At 36.0% G+C, this 24,838-nt stretch overlaps 1 protein-coding gene across 1 annotated transcript in view; it reads left to right on the plus strand.

The window, feature by feature from the left end:
- Window positions 1-24,838, plus strand: part of PHEX (phosphate regulating endopeptidase X-linked) — a 231,325-nt gene that overhangs the window by 170,020 nt on the left and 36,467 nt on the right. Inside the window, exons 13-15 of the mRNA XM_063450262.1 lie at window positions 14,301-14,378; window positions 19,646-19,749; window positions 20,485-20,543. Coding sequence (XP_063306332.1) covers window positions 14,301-14,378; window positions 19,646-19,749; window positions 20,485-20,543 — 241 coding nt within the window. The remainder of the gene's footprint in view (window positions 1-14,300; window positions 14,379-19,645; window positions 19,750-20,484; window positions 20,544-24,838) is intronic.

A 24,838-nucleotide genomic window follows, 5' to 3' on the forward strand; every position in this document is an offset into this window, starting at 1 on the left:
GACTGATAGGTTGTGGGTAAATTACCATGGCAAATGAAAAAATTATCTTGCTTAGTGTTAAAAACACCATATCAGCCCCCTTGCACACCTTAAAAGGTAGAAAAGGTACCTTTTTTCCAGCACTACGGGGGTCCGCCAGCTCTGGCTTTACCCAGGATCCTGCTCCATGACTGAGATTATTAAAACTGACAATCTCAACCAATCTAATGCTCTCTTATAGGAAAGCATTGGATTGGCTGACATTGTCAACTCTGATGATCACAGCCAAGGAAGTGGGTTGGGGGTTGGAGCCAAACGCCACTCTACCCAATCAGCATGCATTGACTCAATAAATCTCTTTGGGAAAAGTTTAGTGTCTCCATGCAGAGCATTGTGGAGCACTGACCCAGGAAGCACCTCTAGTGGCCGTCTGAGTGACTGACACGGAAGTGTCCCTAGGAAGCAATGTAAATACTGCCTTTTCTCTGAAAAGACAGTGTTTACATGAAAAAGTCTGCAGGGTCTGACTATACTCACCAGAACACTTATCTGTAGTTGTTCTGGTGACTAAAGTGTCCATTTACGCTCCAACCCATTTCCAAAGATGAACAAATTACTGCTCTATGTAAGAAAAAGTAGTCACGGTAAAATAACACTAAGATAAATAAACAAAGAAACAAAAATATAGGAAATAGAGGGTCTAAAATTATTATTATATATATATATATATTTTAAATGCACAATACTGCTTTAACATTATCCTCACTAAAAGTTTGTTAATATCACGGTTACATTTTGGGATTTCATCAGAGATCTTAATGTACAGCTAAAACCACACAGTTATAATGCATCAGTATTCAGCAGTATCAGATATATGCAATCAGAAACTTGTGGTCTGGTATTGAGTACCAAGATTATTTTGGCTAGTCTAATTTTTTAAAATTAAGTATTATGTGAAAACGGAACCCATGAAATTGAGTCATATTTGTACACTACTTTTTTTCTGAAAGATTTCGTGAAAAAAACCTCCAATACACTCTTGCTTGGTGGATTCTCGATTTGCTGCAATCAGAATCATTCTGTTTATAAAGTAATTGGATGCTCATAAAGTTGCTCAGCATTGCACCTTGACACAATAGGCTGCTCCATATGGCATTATTTATTGCCTGTCACGAAACATCCAGATGTTACTATGCAGAAAAAACGAAAAAGCTCATCTTTCATGTTCTGACATAGACTAACTAACAATCGGTTCCCTATTGTATTAATGCCACAATGGATTTTATTCAGAATGTGTAGAAATTAAAGGATTTGAGAGAGTTTAAAAAAAAAAAGAAAAGAAAAATACAGTTACCTTGTCGCACCATAATAAAAAGATACAAAAATAAACAAAAACAAACATAGCATTATCTTAAGTAGTATGAAGAGTGTGACATTTGAACAATTAAAATACCCTTTACCAACAACATTTATAGCTCACACATATTTATTTACAGTTTAATATGATGGTATCAGAGCACATATTTAATGGAAAGTATCAACTTTATATTCTTATTATAAACAGCATGTGACCATTGTAAAAAGGGGAGGGGCTATATATAAATAGGGATAGGGTTTGTATTCCTAATGCTATACTGTTCCTTTAAAACACATGCAGAGATGTTAATCACCGTGGCAACAGAAAGATATACAACCATATAGCTACATATGTATAGATAATTTATGTGTAAATAGAAAACTTTAAAAGTATCCCCTTATTGATCCATTGGAAGTAGTCTGCCTACAAGGTAAATAAATGGTTGTCTTTTTACATGTTATCAGCTCCCAGTGGATCATGCTAAAATATGATAGACTGCCTGTTGTCTAACAGACCACAAAGGATTCTGGATGAATAATGATGTATGAATAATGATATATATTTATGTCAAACGCTGCTGGACTTCTTCAAGCTTGTACTTCCATTAGTGTGTCTTGCTAAATAACTTAACTAAGATAAAAAAAAAATGGGCAGCTCTCCTGAAAATAGGGGATTCCCTCAAACCCCTAAACAATAGCGTAAAAAGAAAACAAGTAACAGGTAGTGCCAACACAATTAGAATTAAAATAGCCACAAAAAATATTAGTAAAATAAAACAAGAAAAAAAGATAAAAATAAAAATAAGTCCATAAAGTGTGTACCTTTTTTGATAGTGGACCCAGGTAACACTTCTTTTCATGGTATGGAGCTGTATCAACCTGTAAAAGCAAGCGAAAAAATTTAAAAACTCCAATAGTGTAATATGCCAATTAAGATGGGAAAACAGGCAACACAGAAGTATGTAATTGCCAACTCATGTTTTTTAGAGCTTGGATTATATCTAGTATGAACAGCACACAGTGGTATGAACCCCCACTTGTAGGCTATATAGCTGAATTGCACTTGCCCATCTTCAGCAGAGCATAGTCCGTGTAAACCATTCAAAAGAGAAAAGAAGCACAATAGAGCTCTCCCTAGGTAAGTACATGTGTAAAGAAAGAAGATAAAAACCTTACTTACAATTTTCAGTGTAGATGGATCGCTCGCACTTTACAGAGTGGGTGGTATAATCCCCACCTAGCACCTAGGATTCTTTATCCAGTCTCTGCAGTTAGTAGTCAGGATGCCAGGTAAAATAAATTAAAAAAACTATAAAGTAATAAAATATATGGCTAAACAACGTAAAAAGTAATAACTGGAAGTGATATAATTTTTGTATGCATTTATATTCCTTATATTTCAAGCAATTGTTTGCTCATTTTAGTCCCTTGTCGACTGATGACTTACTAGGTACGTCCAACAAAAAGCGGTCCTTAACGACCGCAGACATACCTAGTACTTCCTCAAAGTCCTTCTTACTTACCCAATCGCTGCCGTTCCCCCGCCGGCAATCAGTGTTCCTCTCGTTCTGGGGGGGATTGTCTGACAGCCCAGACAGTCCCCGCTTGGCAAATAAGGCCCCTGCGGGCCATGTGATTGCTCTGAAAGTGCTGCCTGCAGGGGGACTGCCTGAAATGACAGGCAGTTTTCCTGCATCTGTAAAATAAATAAAAATATATGTTAATAAATAAAAATATAATTATAAATGTAGAGATATATATCTATATAATATGTACATATTTATCTTATATATAACGTCATACTAAGTGTATTTTTTTAATAATATATACGTACATTAATATAAAAATACACTTAGAGTAACATTACACACGTATATATATATATATATATATATATATATAATAACTATATATATTGTGTATATATATATATATATATATTATAAAAAATAAATAATTAATTAAAATAAAAAATAAAAAAATAAATTCTATATATATAAATGTAATATTATTCTAACTGTATTTTGATATTAATATATATATATATATTTATATCAAAATACACTAAGAATGAAATTATATATATATATATATATATATATATGTATATTATTATTTTTTTATTATTTGTAAAGCGCCGTCAGATTCCGTAGTGCTGTATATATATAAATAAATAAAAACAATACGAAATATACGTGTCCAGAAAACACTGGCGTTTGCGTGATGACGTAGAAGTGGGCGGTGGTACGCACGCATCCTGAGGCGGGGAGGCTGAACTCGTAATGGAGGATTAACGCAGCGTTCTGTGGCAGCGATAGAAGCAAGGTGCTCCGTTTGTAAGGGTCGTGGGAGTCGCAAGAAAACAGGTCGAGTCCGGTGCAGGAGAGCGAACAGAGTGCTGACAGACAGCAAACAGACCGATTGCGATTGTGAGTCCGTGAGTTCGTGGGAGAGGGTACAGACTTACCGGTCCGATCAGTGTGAGCGCGAACAGGAGCAGCACCCCAGGATGCCTTAAGAGTTAAAGGACGCCGAGAAAATTAACCGCATACAACCGGCTTTAAAAAGAACGAAAAAGAAGACAAGCTAAGTACTTCCTCTTTCTTTATATAACTGTAGAACGGGGGGTAGAACCGACAGAAGATCAAGAGAGGAGGAAAAACTGACATCGAAAATATTTTTTACTATTATTTAGGACGGAATAAGGGGAGAGAAAAGGGGGTGAAGGAAAGAAAAACTTAAAAAAAAAAAAAAAAAAACTTTATTTATCAAACCACAGAGTTAACTAATAAATTAGAATCATCAGAGGAAAGGAAAAGTTTTGAATAATCTCTATTTGAAAACCCTCAAAAAAAAAAAAAAAATAGAAAAGGAAAGGAAAGGAGAAGAAAATAAATAAGTGAAGAGTGAAACAAAGGCAGAGAGAGCATGGCAACTAAGCCATCAGGAAAAGCTGCCATCAAAAAAGCAGCAAAACAAGATCTACAACTAGAAAAAAAAAAAAAAAGGCCTCCATAAACTTTTTCTCACCAGGACAAAAACCTAATGAAGAAAAAAATCTTGATATCTCAAATATATATTCATCAAAAGGTGAAGAATCAATTCAAAGCCTGTCCAGTCAAACAGAAAACTACATTACTGCAGATTTTCTAAAACAGTGCTTAGAAGAGCAATTGGTAGCAATAACAGCTGAATTTAATAAAAATACAGCTGAGACAAAAAAACAATTTGTAGAAATATTGGAACAATTAAAGCAAAGTGAAGACAAAATCACTGCCCTAGAATTTGAAAGCAGAACATACAAAGAACAAAATGATCAGCTGAATAAGCAAGTGAGACAAATAGAAGGAAAACTAGGAGACTTAGAAGACCGTTCAAGAAGAAACAATTTGAGATTAAGAAATGTCCCAGAAGCAGTAACACAAGATAAAATACCTGAATACTTGGATACTCTATGGGTAACACTCAATTTAGATTTGCCGACCCTAAATACCAAAATGGAGAGATATCATCGTTTAAACAAAGCTAGAACAGCTCCTCAACAATCACCGAGAGATATAATAATCCATTTTCAGTCCTTCCAGTTTAAGGAAGCAATATTATATGCATTTAGGAAAAAACAGAGTAATATAGAAAAGTTTGGTGATATCAAGATATTTCAGGACCTATCTTTCTACACTAGACAACAAAGAAAGAAATTCATGTCAGTTACAAATACACTAAGAAACTCAAACATCAAATACTCCTGGATCTACCCCTGTAAAATAAAAATTATCACAGAAGGAATTACCGAGATATTTACGACTCCATCCCAGATTGAAGAATGGATAAAGAAGAAAGAGAAATAACTTAATAAAAAAGGAAAGAAGAAGAAAAAAAAGGGAAGAGAGACGAGGAGGAGTGAGAGGGAAGAAGAGAGAAGAGGGAAGCTGCTGGAGATCAACAGAAGAAGAAAAAAAAATCAAAAAAAAAAATCAATTGACCCAAAGACATCTAGAAACTTCTAAAGGACACTGAAATATTTAAAAACATAATATTTAAAAGCATAAAATAGACTCTACTCAAAAAGAAGAAATCAACTAGAAAGAAAAAAAAAAAAAAACTTCTAGACTTAAACCTTTTCTTTTTTTTTTTAAGCAAGGATAAGCACATGATATTAAGTATGATATATCAAAGTTTACGAAGAGAAAAGGGTGCACTTAGAAACACAATTTCCACATTGATAGAAAGAAATAAAATTAATGATAAAAATATTGCGATATACACTGGGATAGCATAAGATGGAAACCACAGCTAAAAGGGAAAGTGAAGAGAGGGAAAAGTAAAGGGAAGAGAAATTACAAATGGTCACTTTTTTTTTTTTTTTTTTTTCACTAAATTAAGGTTTACGCAAGGTAACACACACGATATTAAATAAGAAACATTAAAGTTAACGAAGAGGAAAAGGAACACTCAGATATATAATCTGCACAAAAACAATTAGAAAGAATTAAAATTAATGAGGCACTTTAAATCACAAAAGATATATACCAATTAAAAGAGTATTGAAACACAATATAAGGTGGAGAAAAGAAGGGAAAAAAAAAAGAAATGAGAGGTGTGAAAATTAAATGTATATAGAAGAGGGAAGGAGAGGGGAATGGGAATAGAAGAGAAGAATAGCAATATAGAAGTGTTGTTTTGTTTAAAGGATATAAGAACAATAGTGATAAATTAAAAGGGTCCAAACGACTAAAGAAACAAAGAGATGAGTTTCTCTAGATTAGTAGGAAAATAAGGTAAAAGAGGGAAATAGGAAATAATCTAGTAAGAAAAAGTAAGATAATCTCCAGAGCGTTTTTTTTTTTCCCCCTCCCCCTCTTTCGACCCCTTATCTCTCTCCTCAAGGAAAGGAAGCAGAGTAAAAGTAAATACTTTAGAGAGTAGTAGGAGGAGAGGGATGATGAGTGTTGAGAAGAGAGAGGAAAAGGGAAATGAAAAGTCTTAGGTGGGCTCCTCCAAACCCGAGAAACAGCCTCCCCTGCTGTAACCTGGAAAAGGTTATTAGTGGATAGTAAGATCCACTTAGAAAAGTGTTTTTTGACTCTTTTTAGAGTCTTGGAATGAGTGGAAATATACTCCAAGTGTTGAAGATACTTGTAGATATTTTAGTTATGTATTGTAATGTCAAGTGTTTGTATTGTTCACGAGAGCTCAGTAGGTTAATTAAAACAAAAAAAAAAACTTTGGAAAATGGTTAAAATAATCACATTAAATATTCAAGGTTTAAATATCCCCCAAAAAAGACAAGCTTTCCAAGATTACTTAAAAAAAGAACAGGTTCAAATTGCTATGATACAAGAGACACATTGGCGTAAACAGGATGAAAAACGATGGAATAGCAGGTCCTTCCCCTTAAAAATCTGTTCCTCTAGAGAGGAGGGAAAAAAAGGAGGAGTAGCAATATTCTTTGCAAAAGATCTAAAAATAAATATAAAATATATGGAAACAGACCTGGAGGGGAGATATATTATTTTAGTAGTCACAATAGAAGATGAACTTTTCACCCTAATCAATGTATACTTGCCAAATAAAAATCCCGTATGCCTATTGAGAAAAATAGTAAATAAGGTTGAGAAAGTAGCAGTGGGAATAAAGATATATGCAGGAGATTTTAATAGTATACAAGATCCATTATTAGATAAGTTCTCTGAAAAAAATAATAATAATTGGGATAAACAAGTATTAAAAAACGCAAGGAACTTTAGTAATTTGATAAAAAGAGAAGGTTTATTTGATATATGGAGACTCAATAATCCCGCAGTAAAAGAGTTTACATTTTATTCCTGGCCCCACGATTCGTATTCTCGAATAGATCTTATTTTTGGGGATTTAAAACTGATAGAAAGAATACATAAAATAGAAAACAAAACAGTAATATGGTCAGACCATAATAGCGTGTGCCTGGAATTAAATAGAAAAAGATCTAAGTGCTGTAAGAATACAACCTGGAGGTTAGATGAATCAATACTGGCAGAAAAAGAATATAAAGACTATATAGATAAAATGACTACTTGCTACTTTGAAGAAAATAATAACGGACAAGTGGAGAATGATACTTTATGGTGTTCATTTAAGGCAGTAATAAGGGGACATTGCATAATGCTTAATAAATTAAAGAAAAAAAAAAAAGGTGTAAATGTACAAGATCTCTACATCGAATTATACAATTTAAATAAAACAAACAATGTAAAACCAAGTAAGGAGAATCAGCTAAAAATAGAGAAGATTAAAGCCGAGATACAGGAAAAAATTTATGAAAAAATCAAAATAAATATGCATAAACTTAAAATTAAATATTATCATAAATCTAATAGAGCAGACAAAATCATGTCGAACATGTTGAAAAAAAAAATATATCAAATAAGGTCGACAAAATAATAACTAATGATAGCATCTCCCTTCTCCCAGAACACATAGGGAAAGCATTCAATGAGTATTATGCTAATTTATATAGTCAATCAACAATCACTTCATCAGAAAAAATAAAAAGATATATTAAAGCAGCAAAATTGAATAAAATAACAGAAATACAAGTAAAAAAGCTAAATAAAGAAATTACGGAAGAAGAGATTAATATAATAATAGACAGATTAGAAACCTACAAAACCCCAGGCCCAGATGGATTTGGAAACAAATTTTATAAAGTAATGAAATCACAACTGATAGGTCATTTAAAAAACACTTTTAATACTGCAGTTAAAAAGGGCAGATTCCCAGAAGAAATGCTCAAAGCAAACATTCTACCTATACTGAAACCAGGGAAAGACCCAACAAAAGTACAGAGCTATCGGCCAATATCATTAATAAATGTAGATGTAAAGATATTCTCTTCTATTTTGGCTAGTAGATTAAAAGAAATAATAAATAAAATCATTCATCCTGACCAAACAGGGTTCGTCCCAGATAGAATGTCAAGCAATAACATCAGACGTCTGATAGATGCACTAGATACATCAAAGCGCAAAAAAAGTCCCATGCTGATCCTGTCTTTAGATGCCGAGAAAGCCTTTGACAGGGTCAGCTGGGACTTTATGAAGCTTACTTTAGAAGAAATAGGCATACAGGGATGGTTGTTTGACGCAATCTTGGCGCTATATAAAGATCCAATGGCGAGAACAATTGGCCCGGGCATATGCGCAGACTGGTTCAAATTGAACAACGGAACCAGACAAGGCTGTCCACTGTCTCCCCTATTGTTTATAATGACAATAGAAGTATTAGCTAACAGAATCAGAAATAATGAAAACATCAAGGGATATACAGTAGGACAGAAAGAATTGAAAATTTCCCTTTATGCTGATGACACCATTCTTTTTCTAAATAATCCGTCAACATCAATAGTAAACGCAATGGCGGAAATTGAAATGTATAGTTCAGTATCAAATTACAAATTGAATAAAACAAAATCAATAGCTATATACAATAATATATCAAGTCAAGAAATAGATCTTTACCAAAAAACCTATAACTTTATAAAAGTAAAAACGTTTTCATATTTAGGAATAAAAATATGTAAAAATCCAAAAAATATTATGCGAACAAATTTTATGGACCTCTTAAAAGAAACTAATAAGAATTTGAAAGAATGGAGAAAAATAGAAGCATCTTGGGGAGGAAGAATTAATATCTTGAAATCATATGTTCTGCCAAAATGGATCTACATTTTTAGAATGATCCCTCTAAGCATCCCTAATGAATGGCTGACAATGATCAATACTTCCTTATCTAGTTTCGTATGGCAAGGAAAGAAACCTAGAATTAAAAATGGAATATTATCAAAAGGACTAAAGAAGGGAGGTTTGGGATATCCAAATATAAGAAAATATTATGAAGCAGGGATCATAATGCATGCTATGATTACCCAGATAAATCAAAATAAAGAGGAAATATGGTGGTGGTCAGAAATAGAATCAAGTCAATTAAACGACTCCCTAAACTTAGTCTGGAAGAACAAAAAAGACAATTTATTTAGATCATATATTCTAGACCAGATTATTCCAGTCTGGCAAAAGATAAGGAAGAAAATCGATTTAACCAATAAAATATTTGATTTTCAAAGAATAGACATAATAGAAGCAAGCATAGAGAACATCTCCTTAAAAACATGGAAGGAAAAGGGAATAAATACAATAAAAGAATTGATTAAGGAGGGCAAAATTAAACCCTATAAAATATTGACAGAAGAGTTTAAGGTTCCTGTTAATGAAGTATATACCTATCTTAGAGTAAAACACTTTCTGGAGAAAGTTGAGATAGTAAAAGATGGTAAGATGTATGAAATTTTAAAACCAATGTTACATCACAATAAAATAAAGCAAATGTTCTCTAGGTGTGTCAGAATGTTGGAACAAAAGGAGGACTTAGCCCTCCCCAACGTTATAAAAAAATGGAATATGGAACTAAAAATCAATATAGAAGTAAATGAATGGATATTCAATATACAAAAAATCAGTAAATTTGTCCACTCCTTTATATTAATAGAAACACACTTTAAGCTAGTTCACAAATGGTATATGACTCCAACCAAAATAGTTAAATTTGATTCACTCAAGGATGTGAAATGCTGGAGGTGCAGAGAGGAAAAAGGAGACTACATTCAAATGTGGTGGTCCTGTAGACAAGTGACTGTTGTCTGGCAGTGGGCTCAACTTATCATCCACACACTTTGTGGTGTTGAAATACCTCTAAAACCAGAAACAATGCTATTACATTATCAATGGCCAAAATTAAATAAAATAAATCAATTTTTAATTATTCATTGCTTAATAGCATGTAAAATAATAATAGCAAGAAATTGGAAGGGAAATACCGTCTTTAATATAAAGTTGATAATAATACAGATGATCTATCAAATTAAGATGGAAAAGGATCACTGCAGGACTCTGGATGATAATTTGAGCCTATGGTCAATTTGGGAAAAAAAACTAATACAAATGTAAAGGTAATGAGATTACCATCTGAAAAAAGTAATAGAAATTGGTAGTATGATGAGCTCTCGTGGGGGAGGGGGGGAAGTCTTTGTGTCTATGTGTATGAATATTTTTTATAGATATTGTGTATGAATGTTTTTATGTACTTTTTTGTAAAAGATTTATGGTGATAAACCCAATAAAAAGAATATAAAAAAAAAAAACGAAATATACGTGTCCATAGACATAATTACATAAATAATTTCATAAATATACACGTAGACTTCAAATGTATGAATATGTATATATATCTAAATTCTATGTGCATATTTATGTAATATTTTTACATAATTAAGTCATTTTATTGATTGCAATTTGACAACCCAGGCTGAAAGTCCAGAGAATTTTATTTGCTAGCAATATATTTAACCCTGTAACATTCCAAGATACCCTAAAACCTGTACATGGGGGGGGGGGGGGGGGCGGGGGGGGGGGGTGGAGGGATACTGTTTTACTCGGTAGACTTCGCTGAACACAAATATTAGTGTTTAAACAGTAAAACATATCACAGCGATGATATTGTCAGTGAAAATTAAGTTTTTTGCATTTTTCATACATAAACGGCACTATCACTGATGATTTCATTGTTGTGATACGTTTTACTGTTTTGAAACACTAATATTTGTGTTCAGTGAAGTTTCCACGAGTATAACAGTACCTCCCATGTGCAGGTTTTATAGAGTTTTTGAAAGTTACAGGGTCAAATATAAGGCTTGCTTTTCCGTTTTTTCACATTGAAATTTGCCAGATTGGTTATGTTGTGTTTGAGAGCGTATGGTAGCCCAGGAATGAGAAGTACCCCCATGATTTCATACCATTTGCAAAAGAAGAGAACCCAAGTATTGCAAATGGGGTATGTTCAGTCTTTTTTAGTAGCCACTTAGTCACAAACACTGGCCAAAGTTAGCGTTCATAATTGTTTTTTGCATTTTTAACACACAAACATATATAAATGCTAACTTTGGCCAGTATTTGGCCAGTGGCTACTAAAAATGACTGGCCATACCCCATATATATATATATATATATATATATATATATATATATATATATATATATTTATTGTTTAATGACACATATATTTATACCCCATAAATATGTACATGTGAGGTGTGATTCAGAGATTTATGACATATAACAATGTTACAATGTCACTATTGATACATTTTAAATATATATATTTGAAACAGCAATGTCCTACTTGTACATATAGCCCTATAACGTGCAAAAAAAGCTAAGAACATGTCAACATCGGGTATTTATAAACTCAGGACAAAATGTTGAAACTATTTAGTATGGGTGTTTTTTGACGGTTGTAGATGCATAACAGATTTTGGGGGTCAAAGTTAGAAAAAAATGTGTTTTCAAAAAAAAAGATTTTTCATCATATTTTATCATTTTTGGATAGTAAATTATATGATATGATGAAAATAATGGTATCTTTAGAAAGACCATTTAATGGTGAGAAAAATGGCATGTAATATGTGTGTGTACAGTAAATGAGTAAGAGGAAATGATTACAGCTAAACACAAACACAGCAGAAATGTAAAATCAGCCCTGGTCCTTAAGGGTAAGAAAACCGTCTGGGTGAGAATGGAAAGAGATAACTTTGAGAGGTATTTATAATCAAAAGTTGCTAAGAATAATTTTTTTCTGTGTATTTATTTATTCTAAATCCCATGAGGATGGGGGGGCGGGGCCTGATACCGGGGGGGGAGGGGGCAGGGCCTGATACCCAGCCTGAACGGACGCCATTTCTCCCAGCTCCTGGATAGCCGCCGACAATCTACCAAATATTACCCCATACAGGGCCCATCCGCCCAAACAAACCACTCACCCAGCATCACGATAACGGGGCGAACGGATTGATGCCGTTCTTTCAAGCCGCCAAGCAAACCAGGCAATGGCTCAAATCTGCGGCCTACCACACCACACCAGCCCTCAACCCTCAACCTCGAGGCGCTTTTCGGCGGACCGCGAGAGGGCCGCGATTATCCGGTATACTCACAGCCGGACACGACAACCATGGGCCGCCGCACTCCAAAACCCCCTGCAGGAGTCAACACCCAAGGTAGGACCATTGGGGAAATACTCCTGAGACCGGCACAAACCGCGCCAAGGCCCGCGGACCACCCGCAAAACATGGCCCCTGTCCCAGAAACAGAGGGAAGAACGACCCCAGAAACACAGCACCCCCAGGCTGGGCTTACTAACCCCCAGACCTCACCAGAAGACTCAGCCCCCACCACTAAAGGGGATCTAAAAGTGCTATTAGCAGATATACAGAGGCTACTGGCTGCAGACATAGCCCTGATCAAAAGAGATGTGCAAACAGTCACAGACCGGGTCATAACTACAGAAACAGACATAGCAGGAGTGCAGAACAATATGTCCACCCTGAAAAACTCACTTCAACAGCTACACACAGAACAGCAAGTACTAGCAGCCCAAATAATGTCCCTTGAAGACAGACAGCGGCGAACACACATAAAAATCTGCAGCATACCCAACACCATCCCCACTGAAGAACTGCCTCACTATACGCGACGCCTCTTGACAAGGATCCTGCCACACTCGGTAGCAAAGAAAATCACTCTGGACGGTATATATCGTGTAACAAGCTCTGTCCGCATCACACAAGATACCCCCAGGGACGTCATTTTACGCTGTGTCACCATACATGACAAGATTCAAATAATGACTGCCCTGAAGGGCAAAACGTCACTAGAATTTGAGGATGCAAAACTTTTGTTTTTTCAAGATCTCACCAGAGCCACACTACTCAGACGTAAAACCTTTGGTGCGGTGACGACCACCCTACGTAAAGCAAACATACCATACAGATGGGGCAACACCGGCTCCCTACTCGTCCACCACGAAGGGAACACTCACAACCTCACCTCCCTGATGGAAGCTCTGGCCTTCCTGACCGCCCTAAGACTCCAACCGGGGCCACACGGCACTACAGAAGACGACCAAGGCGCAACCTGGGACCAAATGGCTAGCACTTCAACCGGACAAGCGATGACGAGCCTGCAGCCCTCGAATACCTGACCCACGACAGGCACTGAGATGACCTTAGTTCAGCCCTACGGCTAACTAGTCACCATGTCCGAACTGTATATCAAGACTTTTATCCCTACCAAAGAAGAGGCTACAGACTCTTATTCAGTTGCATAATGTTCTGTTTTGTGTTTGTGTTTAAATTTTATAGTTGTTCTTTTTATTTTTATTTTATTATCTCTACACACACACACACAACATACACACCCCTCCAGCCCAGCAAGTAACGTGCCTATATCCATCAGACTGTCCAGAGACGAATGGCGTCCGAAACACCCCCCCCCCCCGCCGCTGTCCCCCTAGGACAGGGTCACCCTTAGGCATGCCGGACCACCACTGCAACACTGCACCAACCACAGCTCACACACACCTGGAGCTCACACCGCTCATAACTCCCAATAAACGCACACACCCTGGCATTGCCTACGCAAAGACCAACCTGATAACACGAATGTGCAAGCTTCAATGCAGCATTATACCCTCCTGAAACTAAAAGAGCACACCTGTAACCTTAATCCTGTAGTATCCCGGGAGCGCAACACGCACCAACATTCTACTTGCTAACATTTTTCTAGCCCTGGGCATGTCACCCAACATGACCATAAAAAACCAATGTGCCTACCAAACACATCTCAAAAACACCCTAATAATCACAATGACGTAAAAACAAATGTCACAGCTACAGTTACATGCTTGAAAGTTGAAAATATGCTAAGATGTCAGTTGTTATTTATCTGTACAACCGAGCACGGAAAAATAAAGAATTAAAAAAAAAAAAATCCTATGAGGATCAAGAAATATTTTTCATAGTTATTTTGTACACAACATAAAATATTAAAGTAATCATTGATTAAGTTGAAACATTCAATTACTATTTTCTTTATTTTTAGGCAAAAACTGTGATGGCCAAAGTTGGATACCCTGAATTCTTGTTGAATGACACATACATAAATGAAGAAGTGAAACTGGTAGGTTGTTTCAAAACTGTCATTTTGATTGGATGTGCCTTTCACAGTACGTCTTACTTTTTCACATATTCTTTCTGAGAATACTTTGTGAGTGCAGTCATTGTGTTCTGGATAGTGTTATCCATGCAGACATTTATAGACATTTTTGTTTCTTGAAATATATATGTGTTATTCACAGTCGCCAACTGTCCCGAATTTGCTGTTACAGTCCAATGTTTTGTTCTTCTTTCCCAGGACGTGTTCTGCATTCCAGGGGCAGAACTACCAGTGTAGTCATAGGGCATACCGGAAGATGGCTAGAAATATTTGTGTTTGTTATTACTGCGTATGTCAGTTTGTCACAGTATGTATCTGTGTCTTTGCTTTAATCTGTGTGTATCTAGTTGACTGTACCTGTGTGTGTCATTGTACCTCTGTGTTCTTACTTGCCACAAAGTGCCTCTGGACTTTTTGTTGTTTAAATGTTGGCCATTATGTGTTATCATTTCCAGAGTAGTTGCAAGATCCCAACGATACCTAAAGATGGCTATCCTTATCATTGTAGCATGTAGATAAAAAGGAATCGTACTAGGTTGTGTAATGTAAGGCATCAAAATTTTAGGAATCCTTTTTTTTTTTTTTACACGATATAGTGTCTCTGTCCCTAGTCACAAATAGTCTCCTCGTTTGCAATAAAAATAAGAAAACATTTTTACTTACTTTTTGCTAGCGCCGAGGTAGAGGAAAATTGGGGACCTAACGCTCCTTCAAGCTTCTCCATAGGAAAATATTGAGCCAATGCATTTCTATGTGTGTTTCCGCATCAAGTGACTGAGGTTTACTCTGTCTGTGCAGCTGAAGACCCTCTAGTGGATGTATTACTAGACATATGTTTAAATTGCTGGGTTAAAAGGACAGGGACATTGTACTCAAACCACTTCATTGAGATGAAGTTGTCTGGCTGACTAGAGTGTCCCTTTCAATCTAGCTCTATGATTGAAGGTATCCAGCAGGACCATCTCTTGTGTAGGGTGTCTAAAGGAGTGCAATGATATGCCAAATGTTCTGCCCTATGGAGTTTAATCATAAGCTGAGACATATCTCCACATTCTTACAGCCATGCTAAAAAGACAATTGCATATATGTTTCAATAAAATAGTGTGATTACCTTTTTTTAAAATTAAATATTGTAATTTTACATATAAAGTGCATGAGCCATGCTGCCTGCCTCCCACTTCATCTAAGCTATATATCATGCTTTCCTGAATATTTAACTAATTGATCTTGTTAATAGATTGCTTTTAAATGAACATTTTTTGAATGGACATTTAATTGAACCACTGTAACAATATAACCTAAATGTTCTAACATTCTGCAAAACAAATACATTTATGTGTGTTTTTGGGGAGTAAAGTAACAAGAAGCAAATGAATGTGCACATTAATATGTGCTTTAGTGCTGTAGCTCATTTTACTTGCCATGTGGATTTGTCGGTATTGCGTATTATGTTGAATAAGAGCTTAAATCTTTAGTAGCTGGTATAATGCAGATAAACAGTAAATTTAATTTATCCAGTAAATTATGCTTAATGGTATTTTCTCCTACTTCTTAGATTTAAATGTTAGTTACAGATCCATTCTTAATTATTGCAATTATTTTGGTTACACTGAAGACGCGTTACTGCAAATGGTTTTCATTTGAAAACACAGTTATACATTTGACACAATAACCTGCTATATCCTTTTGTATAAATTATCTTCTCAAGCGTTATATTATCATGTCAACTATCATCACCACCTTCAGTGCCTTGCAGTATCTGTTAACATCAAAGGGAACTGCATTGTATTTTTTTTTACTAGTTTGATTTTTGCAGATACATCTCCACCTCTTGTCTCAAATGAAAAAAAAATAATAGACTATATTTCTTGAAGTGCTCTGGTCATCCATTAAAACCCTGGGGATTTACCCATCTGCCAACCCTTTTCATTGAATGGAAGGTAAAAAAATGAAAGATTGGTCTTACCACCATGCTTTGCACTGCAAATAGGCCTGGCAAAAAGGAGATATAAATTATTAACAAAATTTTTTAAATAGCCTCTTGTAAGCAGGGTGAGCTCAGAGGTTAGACCTTGCTGTTTCATATGTTCCCCATATCTGCCAAGGGTTACAAATATCTCCTTCCCCTACCTCCATGTTAGGAAGTGAAATTCCTTGTGAATTAAAGGACCACTATAGGCACTCAGACCACTTTAGCTCAATGAAGTGGTCTGGGTGCCAGGCCCCCCTAATTTTAACCCTGCAGCTGAAAACATAGCAGTTTCAGAGAAACTGCTATGTTTACACTGCAGGGTTAATCAAGCCTCTAGTGGCTGTTACACTGCAGGGTTAATCAAGCCTCTAGTGGCTGTTTCTCTGTTCAGGTGCTTCCACGATTTACACTGAGTAAATCACACTTATTTGATGCTGGACGTCCTTATGGACCTCCAGCGTCAAAAAATATCCCCATAGAAAAGCATTGAATAATGCTTTCCTATGGGCGGTTTTGAATCCGCGTCACCCGTAACTAGGGCTCTATAGCGTTAGGAATACATATTTCTATTCCTAAGCTATAGTGTTCCTTTAAAGAAACACTATAGGTTCAAAAATACAAACATGTATTCCTGACACTGTAGTGTTAATAACACTATCTAACCCCCATGTACCACCATGTACTCCCTTAATAGTAAACTCTTACCTTTATTCCAGTCTGCTGGTCCTGGCTTTGCCCGTGATCTGCCTCCTTGGCTGACATTCTCAGAAGAGATGATCTCAGCCAATAACAATGTTTTCCCATAGGGTGATTGGCTGCGATTGTCAATTCTGATGATCTCAGCCAAGGATGCATGCCGGGGGGCGTCTGAGCAAACTCTTGCCCAGGCCAATCATTATCTCCTCATAGAGATGCATTGAGTCAATAATTCAGTGTCTCTATGTAGAGGGTGAAGACACTGAATGTCAGTCTGTGCAGCACTGCCCTTGGAAGCACCTCTAGTAGCCATCTGATGAGTGGCTAGTGGAGTTATCCCTAGGCTGTAATGTAAACACTGCATTTTCACTGAAAAAAAACTGTGTTCACTGCAAAAAGCCTGCAAGGGTTGACTATACTCACTAGAACAAATACATTAAGCTGTAGTTGTTCTAGTGACTATAGTGCCCCTTTAACTCAACAGTTTACACTTTAGTGTAATGAGGAAAAAAAAATTTAAATAAAGAATAAATAAAGAATTTAAAAAAAAGAATATAGATCTTTTAGTATTGTGATGTCACAGTACTGCTCACACAGAGTATGCAATTTAGTATGCACTGGATTTTCCCAAAGCAACTATTTACATAATTATTCCACCATCTGAAGAGAAATATCACACATCGTTCTGGAACAAAATCATTTGTTATATTTTGCATAAAACAGCTTGTGGTGTCATTATGCCTATGATTGTTGTAAGATACTTTTTTTTTTATAGTAACATGCCAACAAGAGATGTACCTAAGAAAATATTAATTTGACAGAATTTCTCAGAGAAGCATGTGCTTGCCTCATATTTCAGAAACATTTGAAAGTTTGTTCTAAGAAAAGCCATTATGGTTGACAAGTATAAAATGCAGTATCTAAAGAAAGGCATTCTGCTTCTTTGATATTCAGTTAGCGTACAGTATTGACTTTTACCTGAAACATACAGGTAGTTATGACGGATAGAATGGTATAGTTTGCATTTAGTATATCGGCGGCTCACTAAACAGTTTGGATATCTTAGAAACAAGTAAAACATATATTCGAACATTGCACCTTATTGTTATATTGTTTACTTTCTATTTAGCCACTTCAGTTAAACCAAACCTAACAAATTATCTTGATTGTGGTTATTTACTCAACTTGGAATTGTGGAGATTTGACAAGGGAATTGCAAACTGTCACAACAGCTCCACCGGAAAAAATAGCTGAGTAGCAAAATTTTTCATTTTAACTTATTTTGGCCTAAAACACCCAATTTTCAGTAATGGCCTTTTAAGTAAATAACACTTAGACCGTAAGGCTTAGATTAGGGAGATGTCTACAGTGGCAATATTTACAATAGGTCCAGTATATGCTATAGGCAAATTAAGTGGGTACCTTCCCTACACAAGCAACCTTGTGAAGTCGTTCCACCACTGACTAACAGTCACTCTGACTGTGTCATGTTTTCAGCTTAGCACAAACAAGTTTAACAAACCATATATGCTGGGAACAGTTCTTTGGTGTCACCAGATGCAGAACCAGGGAACAAAATCTGGGCAGTTGGACAGGAGTCCAAGATCATGACTTTCCTGCAGAATTCAGGAAATGTGGGGGTTATCCAGGTCTACAGGTAAACCAAGACATCCCAGGACATTCAATATTATGTTTACTTACCCCCTAAATTTAATAAACATGTGTGCATAAAGAAAGAGAAATACAACTAAATTTAGACATTAACACTGCTCTATCCAGCAGCCTGCTCTGTCCTGGTGCAATGAGCTGGCGCTCTTAGCCAGTGAGCTAAATATTTGGAGATTCTGCTCTGATAAATCTAAGCAAGTTTGGGGACAGTTAGTGAATAGTGAAATTGTCAAGCACTCTTCGAGGAGATCTTAAAATTGGTCATATCTATAATCACATTGATGGTGATTTCTTCTCTTTTCATGCACAATATGTATTGCTTTTTATATTTTTATATTGTATATTGCTGGCAATCTTTCTAACCAAGTCATGTTAAGATTGATTACTCTCAGCCAATGAGCTAAGCCTTGCACCGTCGGGTTTAGCTCAATGCATAGAGCTTCAGGTTCTCATAGAGGTGATGACTGGCTACTGGCGTACCCCATGGTAATTGTCAAACCATTAGCAAACAGTTAGATGACTTATCCTGGAAGGTGCTAGAACACTCTTGGTACCAAAACTACCACAGTGCTCTGTAGTGGTTATGTTGCTTAGAGTGTTCCTTTAATTATTTAGATTGTAAAGTAACTTAAAGCATGTTACTATTATATTACTATAGACTGTAAGCTTCTTTGAGCAGGGTCCTCTTCAACCTATCGTTTCTGTACGTTTTCTTGTAATTGTCCTATTTATAGTTAAATCCCCCCTCTCATAATATTGTAAAGCGCTACGGAATCTGTTCTCTCTATTGGCTCTAAATAAATGGCAATAATAAATAAATAAATAAATATTGCATATATTGTGTAGTCATACTGTTAAGTCATTTTTCTAATTATTTTTTATCTTCATGATGTAGTTGAAATTTTCAGAAACAGATTATTTTGGAAACATACTACAGACCCTGCACTTTCTATCTCAATCGGATTTCTATTGGTTGAGAAAAGCGGTTCCTAAAAAAGAGTGAGTATATACATACCAGTGATCATTACATTACTAAACTATATTTATCGTTCACAATGGTCTGGTTACATTGTCTTGAGAATATCTTTGCATACATAGATATTTTAGTTTATTCTAAGCTTATTTTCTACTGCAAATACAGTATCCTGCGGTTACTCTGTGTGTTGCTGCCTTTGATTTAAATAATGTGGTAACATCTAAAAATTCTTAGAGTAGCCATATCCTTATATCATCAGACAGATGTGCCACCTTATAGTCCATTTGCAGTCTTCAGGTAAGTATATCTTCTAGTCCAGAAATGGATAAATTGCCTAGTAATCCCAGACCCCTACATAGGTGAAAAAGGAGGTGTTCTGAGAATAATAGACACAAATTGTGGTCAGGAGGTGGTGCCAGTCCAACAAAGGGCTTGTACCCAGGTAAATGTATGAAAAAAATATCTTCTAGTCCACACAATTTTTGTGTGATTTCAATGCATAAATCCCTGACGATAAACGTCTCTAAAATATGCCATAGCATTTGGCATCTATTGTTTTTGTTGTTGAAATGTTCCTGGTATTATTTGTTTAACCCCTTAAGGACACATGACATGTGTGACATGTCATGATTCCCTTTTATTCCAGAAGTTTGGTCCTTAAGGGGTTAAATATATTATGTGCTTTTCAACCTATCGTGAAAATATGAAGTGAGTGTATATGACCTGAATGTTATTGGTTTTTTTTGTTTTTTTTTTAGATGGTTTACTAGTCCAACAACAGTCAATGCCTTTTACAGTGCAACCACCAACCAAATTAGTAAGTATTAAAATGTGTTCTAACAACCTTTTTTGTTTTTTTTGCAGTAATGTTTTTAATGAGTGTCTTCCACACAACATAAGTAGTTATAGTAATGTACAGATCTGTAGCCAAAGCAGTAAAGTCAATTATTGCAGATCCCCCCACACATACACATGCTAAATGAACGACTAAGGAAACTAAGGAAGTGATCCAGGGAATAAGAACCAAGCACGAACAACTGGATGCAGTACTTGAAATATGGTAAAAACCAAAGAAAGACAAGTTACCTGCGCTCTCTCCTTAATCCCTATGTATTTTGTAAACAAATGGAGGTTTTTTAGTTACCTCCAATGGCCATGAGAGGATAAGCCCACCTGCCAACGTCAAGGCAGCCCCCCTCTCCCCCCCTCCAGGTCGGTCCTAACTCTAACCATTAACCTTGCTTCCTTTAGCTTCTGACAAAGATCTCTAATGAGACAAAAAGGGGTATTTAAAAAAAAAAAAAATTATACACCCTTATATATGAACCCTTAATAGGGAACACATGGGATGGGCGGCTGCATTGTAACAAGGCTGAGTAATACAAAAAATGGATACAAATGCAGAAAGATAAGTCCTGCGCTCACTCCCATCAATGGGCGGCAGCAATGACTGTCAGGATCCCACGGGCGGCTGCGAGGGGAGGCTGCAGTCCACTCGCGGCACTCACCCTCCAGCCGTCCGCTGTCCCCTCCCTGGCGTGTGCTCAGCGGGCGGCATCCTCCCAGCCACGGATGCCGCCCACGTCTTCCTTTACGTCCCCCAGCGGCAGCATGCATGACGCTGCACGCTGGGAAACCGCCCATTTTACTAAACGCCGGGGTCAGCCACCTGACCTGGCGTTAAAGGCACAGTGCCTCAATCACAGTGGGAGGTCTAGATATCTCCCACGTGTGATTGTTAATTCTGATTGGAAATTATCCAATCAGAATTAACATAATGATTTATATACTTACCTTTCCTGTTCCTCTCTGCCCTGTTGTGGTCTTTGCTTGCTAGTCCTGCTACTAAACTTGTGTTTCTGGTTACGTACTCTCTGGCTTGTTTATCTGACTTTGTGACTTTCTCCTACCCTTTGACCTCGGCTTGTTTCTCGTTTTTCTGTCTTCTGGTTCCCCTTACTCGGCTTGTCTCCTGACTATTATTTGTGTGCTTAGCCCGGCCACTCTAAGGTCCGGTACTGCACCTTTTCTCCTTTTCTGTGTGTGTGTTAGTGTGTTTGGTTCCCTGAATTGTGACAATGACTACAGTACACATCAGCTCCAATATATAGTAAAAAAAAAAAAGAACAGTTACCTGCGTGAAATATGGTGTATTTTCCAGGTAAAGCAACCACTAGTCTAGCATAGAAGGGTAACATGAAATAAGTTGGTATTTACCTCTGAATAAGACTGGAAACCTGATATCTTCCTAGTATTGAAAGAAAAGGGGCTCTAGTGTGCTTACTCCTTTTGACCAACGCATAGCCCTGCTTAGAACCTGAGTAGGTGGAAGGAGAAGAGGAGAAAAAAACATGGCCTTTTTATTTTTATTACAAATCTAACCTTTAGGTTAGCTCCCTATTCCAGAGTACATGGTCCACTAGGACCAAAAGAACAAGAGAGGCCACTAGTGAATAAAATATCCATATGTCAAAGCACATGGCAGGCTTTGTTCTTTTTCAAGCAATTTCCAATGGCCTGGATAGCAGTATGGTAAAACTACAATAACTAAAACCGAGGCAACATCTAGAGTCCAGCTTTTGATCAGAACTGATAGAAGGCCCAACTAATTATTTTGGGAACATATTTGCCAATATAAAAGGTGTACCACAGCTAATATTTTAAACCAATTAGTTACAAAATATATTTTAATAACAATAAATGTTGTAGTGAATCAAATCTTATCATTCAGCAGTACTAAATAACAAGCAATATGCTAATATTAATGATATACATTATATATACCTACATTATGCAATCGTTATTTTTAATGAAAATACATCAAAATTATTTTTATAGGGAATATATATTACAATCGCACTACAAGGAGACATTTATTTTAAAATGAGTTTTTATTGAGTTTTAAAGTGTGGTATACCTTAGGGTGGTTGTGTTAATAGTAGTCGGAAACAAAAATGACTTACCAAATCTCACAAGCAGCCAACATGAAATTATCAACATGAAATTAAGACTTCCAAATCTATTATCTTACTGATTTATGTGCTCTGTAGAAGTCTGTTAGCTTTAGTCATGTTGCTATATAGCTGGGAACCATAGCAAAGTAAACATGTGTCTCAAATACAAGATAAAAACATAATAAATCATATATGGACCAAATAAAACTAGCCAAGAAACACACTAAATCATACAGGACAGGAATCTGTAAGCATGTTTCAATGATTCATAAAAAAGAACTAAGACATTCTTATGTCATATAACGGCACAGAAGCTTAACACCACTCAATGTAATGTAAACCATTAGAGGTTTTTTTCACCGAACCGTACTCTATTCATACCAAATGGAAGTTCTCAGAAAAGTGTCTTGAAAGAACTGTATGTAAACATGTAAAATTAATAAATAAGCAGACAAATAAATACAAATGCAATAGCCATAAAAAAAATAAAAAATATGTTTGATTTGAATAATAAAACAAATTTAACTTTTTAAAATAATTAACTTTTTTTGTGTCATTGTAATTTTGTCAAAACTTTCATTTGTTTTTTTTTTCTTTTGGGGTGGGCTAAATCATATTGACGTCTCAATAGTGTGATGTAAAAAATACCGTATATACTCGAGTATAAGACGAGTTTTTCAGCACATTTTTTTTACATTGCCATAATACAGACAAGGACCGCCGGGCTCATTACAAGCCCGGCGGTCCTGTTGGGGGCTGGCAGCGAGCTGTTACTTACCTTTCCTGGGAGCTGACCGGAACGGAGGAGAAGGGAGCTGACAGGAGCTGCAGGGAAGGTAAGTTACAGCTTGCTGCCAGCCCCCCTCCTACACAGCCCATGCCACTGGACTACCAGGGAATGAGAGCCCCCTTCCCTGGCCAGCTAACGAGCAGGGAGAGGGGATGAAAAAATATAAATACAAATTTAAATAATAATAATAAAAAAAAAAAGAATTATAAAATAAAAATAATAATATAAAAAAACAACTAAATGTAATATTAAAATACTAATAATAATAATAAAAAAAAATGCCCACCCCCCACCAAGGTTACACACTCTGCATCACATACACACACACACACACTGCATTCATACACACACACACTGCATTCATTAAATACACAAAATAAATATTCAATTAATGTAATTTTGGGGGATCTAATTTTATTTCGAAATTTAACAGTACCTGCTGCATTTCCCACCCTAGTCTTATACTCAAGTCAATAAGTTTTCCCATTTTTGGGGGGTAAAATTAGGGGTCTCGACTTATATTCGGGTCGACTTATACTTAAGTATATACATAGTTATTGATACAAAGTTGGCTGATGGTATGGATTTGCTTTTTTGCCTAAACCAAAATTCAGGAAAAAGCTCAGGTTTATAAATGGGTTAATGTGGCAAAAAAGTTTGATACATAGCTTAAGTAATTGAACTGAAGCAAAAAAGTGTGAAATATCTAAAAATATTTTGAACAATAAATTAGAGTAAGTTGCAATGTCACCCTAAATGCTAGAAATACCAGTACATTAGCTGTATCAATAATGCCATGTTGTGTTAAGAGTGGCATTATTCGCCTGTGTGTGCCAAAGCAAAAATAATGGCAAATTAAAGAAGTTGAGACCTGATGGTGCTGGGTGCGTGTCACACCAGTCTTACTTTCTTTACATATTCTGCAGCAATCAATTTTAACATGGTAGTCGTAGTAAAATTCTTTAACAATTTTAATGTGTTAAATATTAATAGTTCCCTCTTAAGTATATAAATGTCTCACATCTTTAATCCTACAACCCTGTGCCATAGATGGTTTCCAATTAGAACTAACTACAGTGCAGGAGAGATATGCGTAATGTACACATTACTTATTGGCTTCATTTTACATAAAGCAATGAAAGATAATGGCATTTTGACACTATCTGTATTATCCAATTTGCACAGATGGGCAAGAGGTGAAGAGCAATATATTATAGTTTTAATTTATTCAGTTGCCCAGCACATGGAAAATGGTACATTTATGATAACTTCTCTAGAAAGAAAAAAATCTTAACTCTAATTAAACAAAGAATAATGTCTGCATTCTGCCCTTTGTTGGAACAGTTCTATAAAATATAGCTATGGCTA

Source organism: Pelobates fuscus, chromosome 1, assembly GCF_036172605.1.
Source record: "Pelobates fuscus isolate aPelFus1 chromosome 1, aPelFus1.pri, whole genome shotgun sequence".
Classification (NCBI taxonomy): domain Eukaryota; kingdom Metazoa; phylum Chordata; class Amphibia; order Anura; family Pelobatidae; genus Pelobates; species Pelobates fuscus.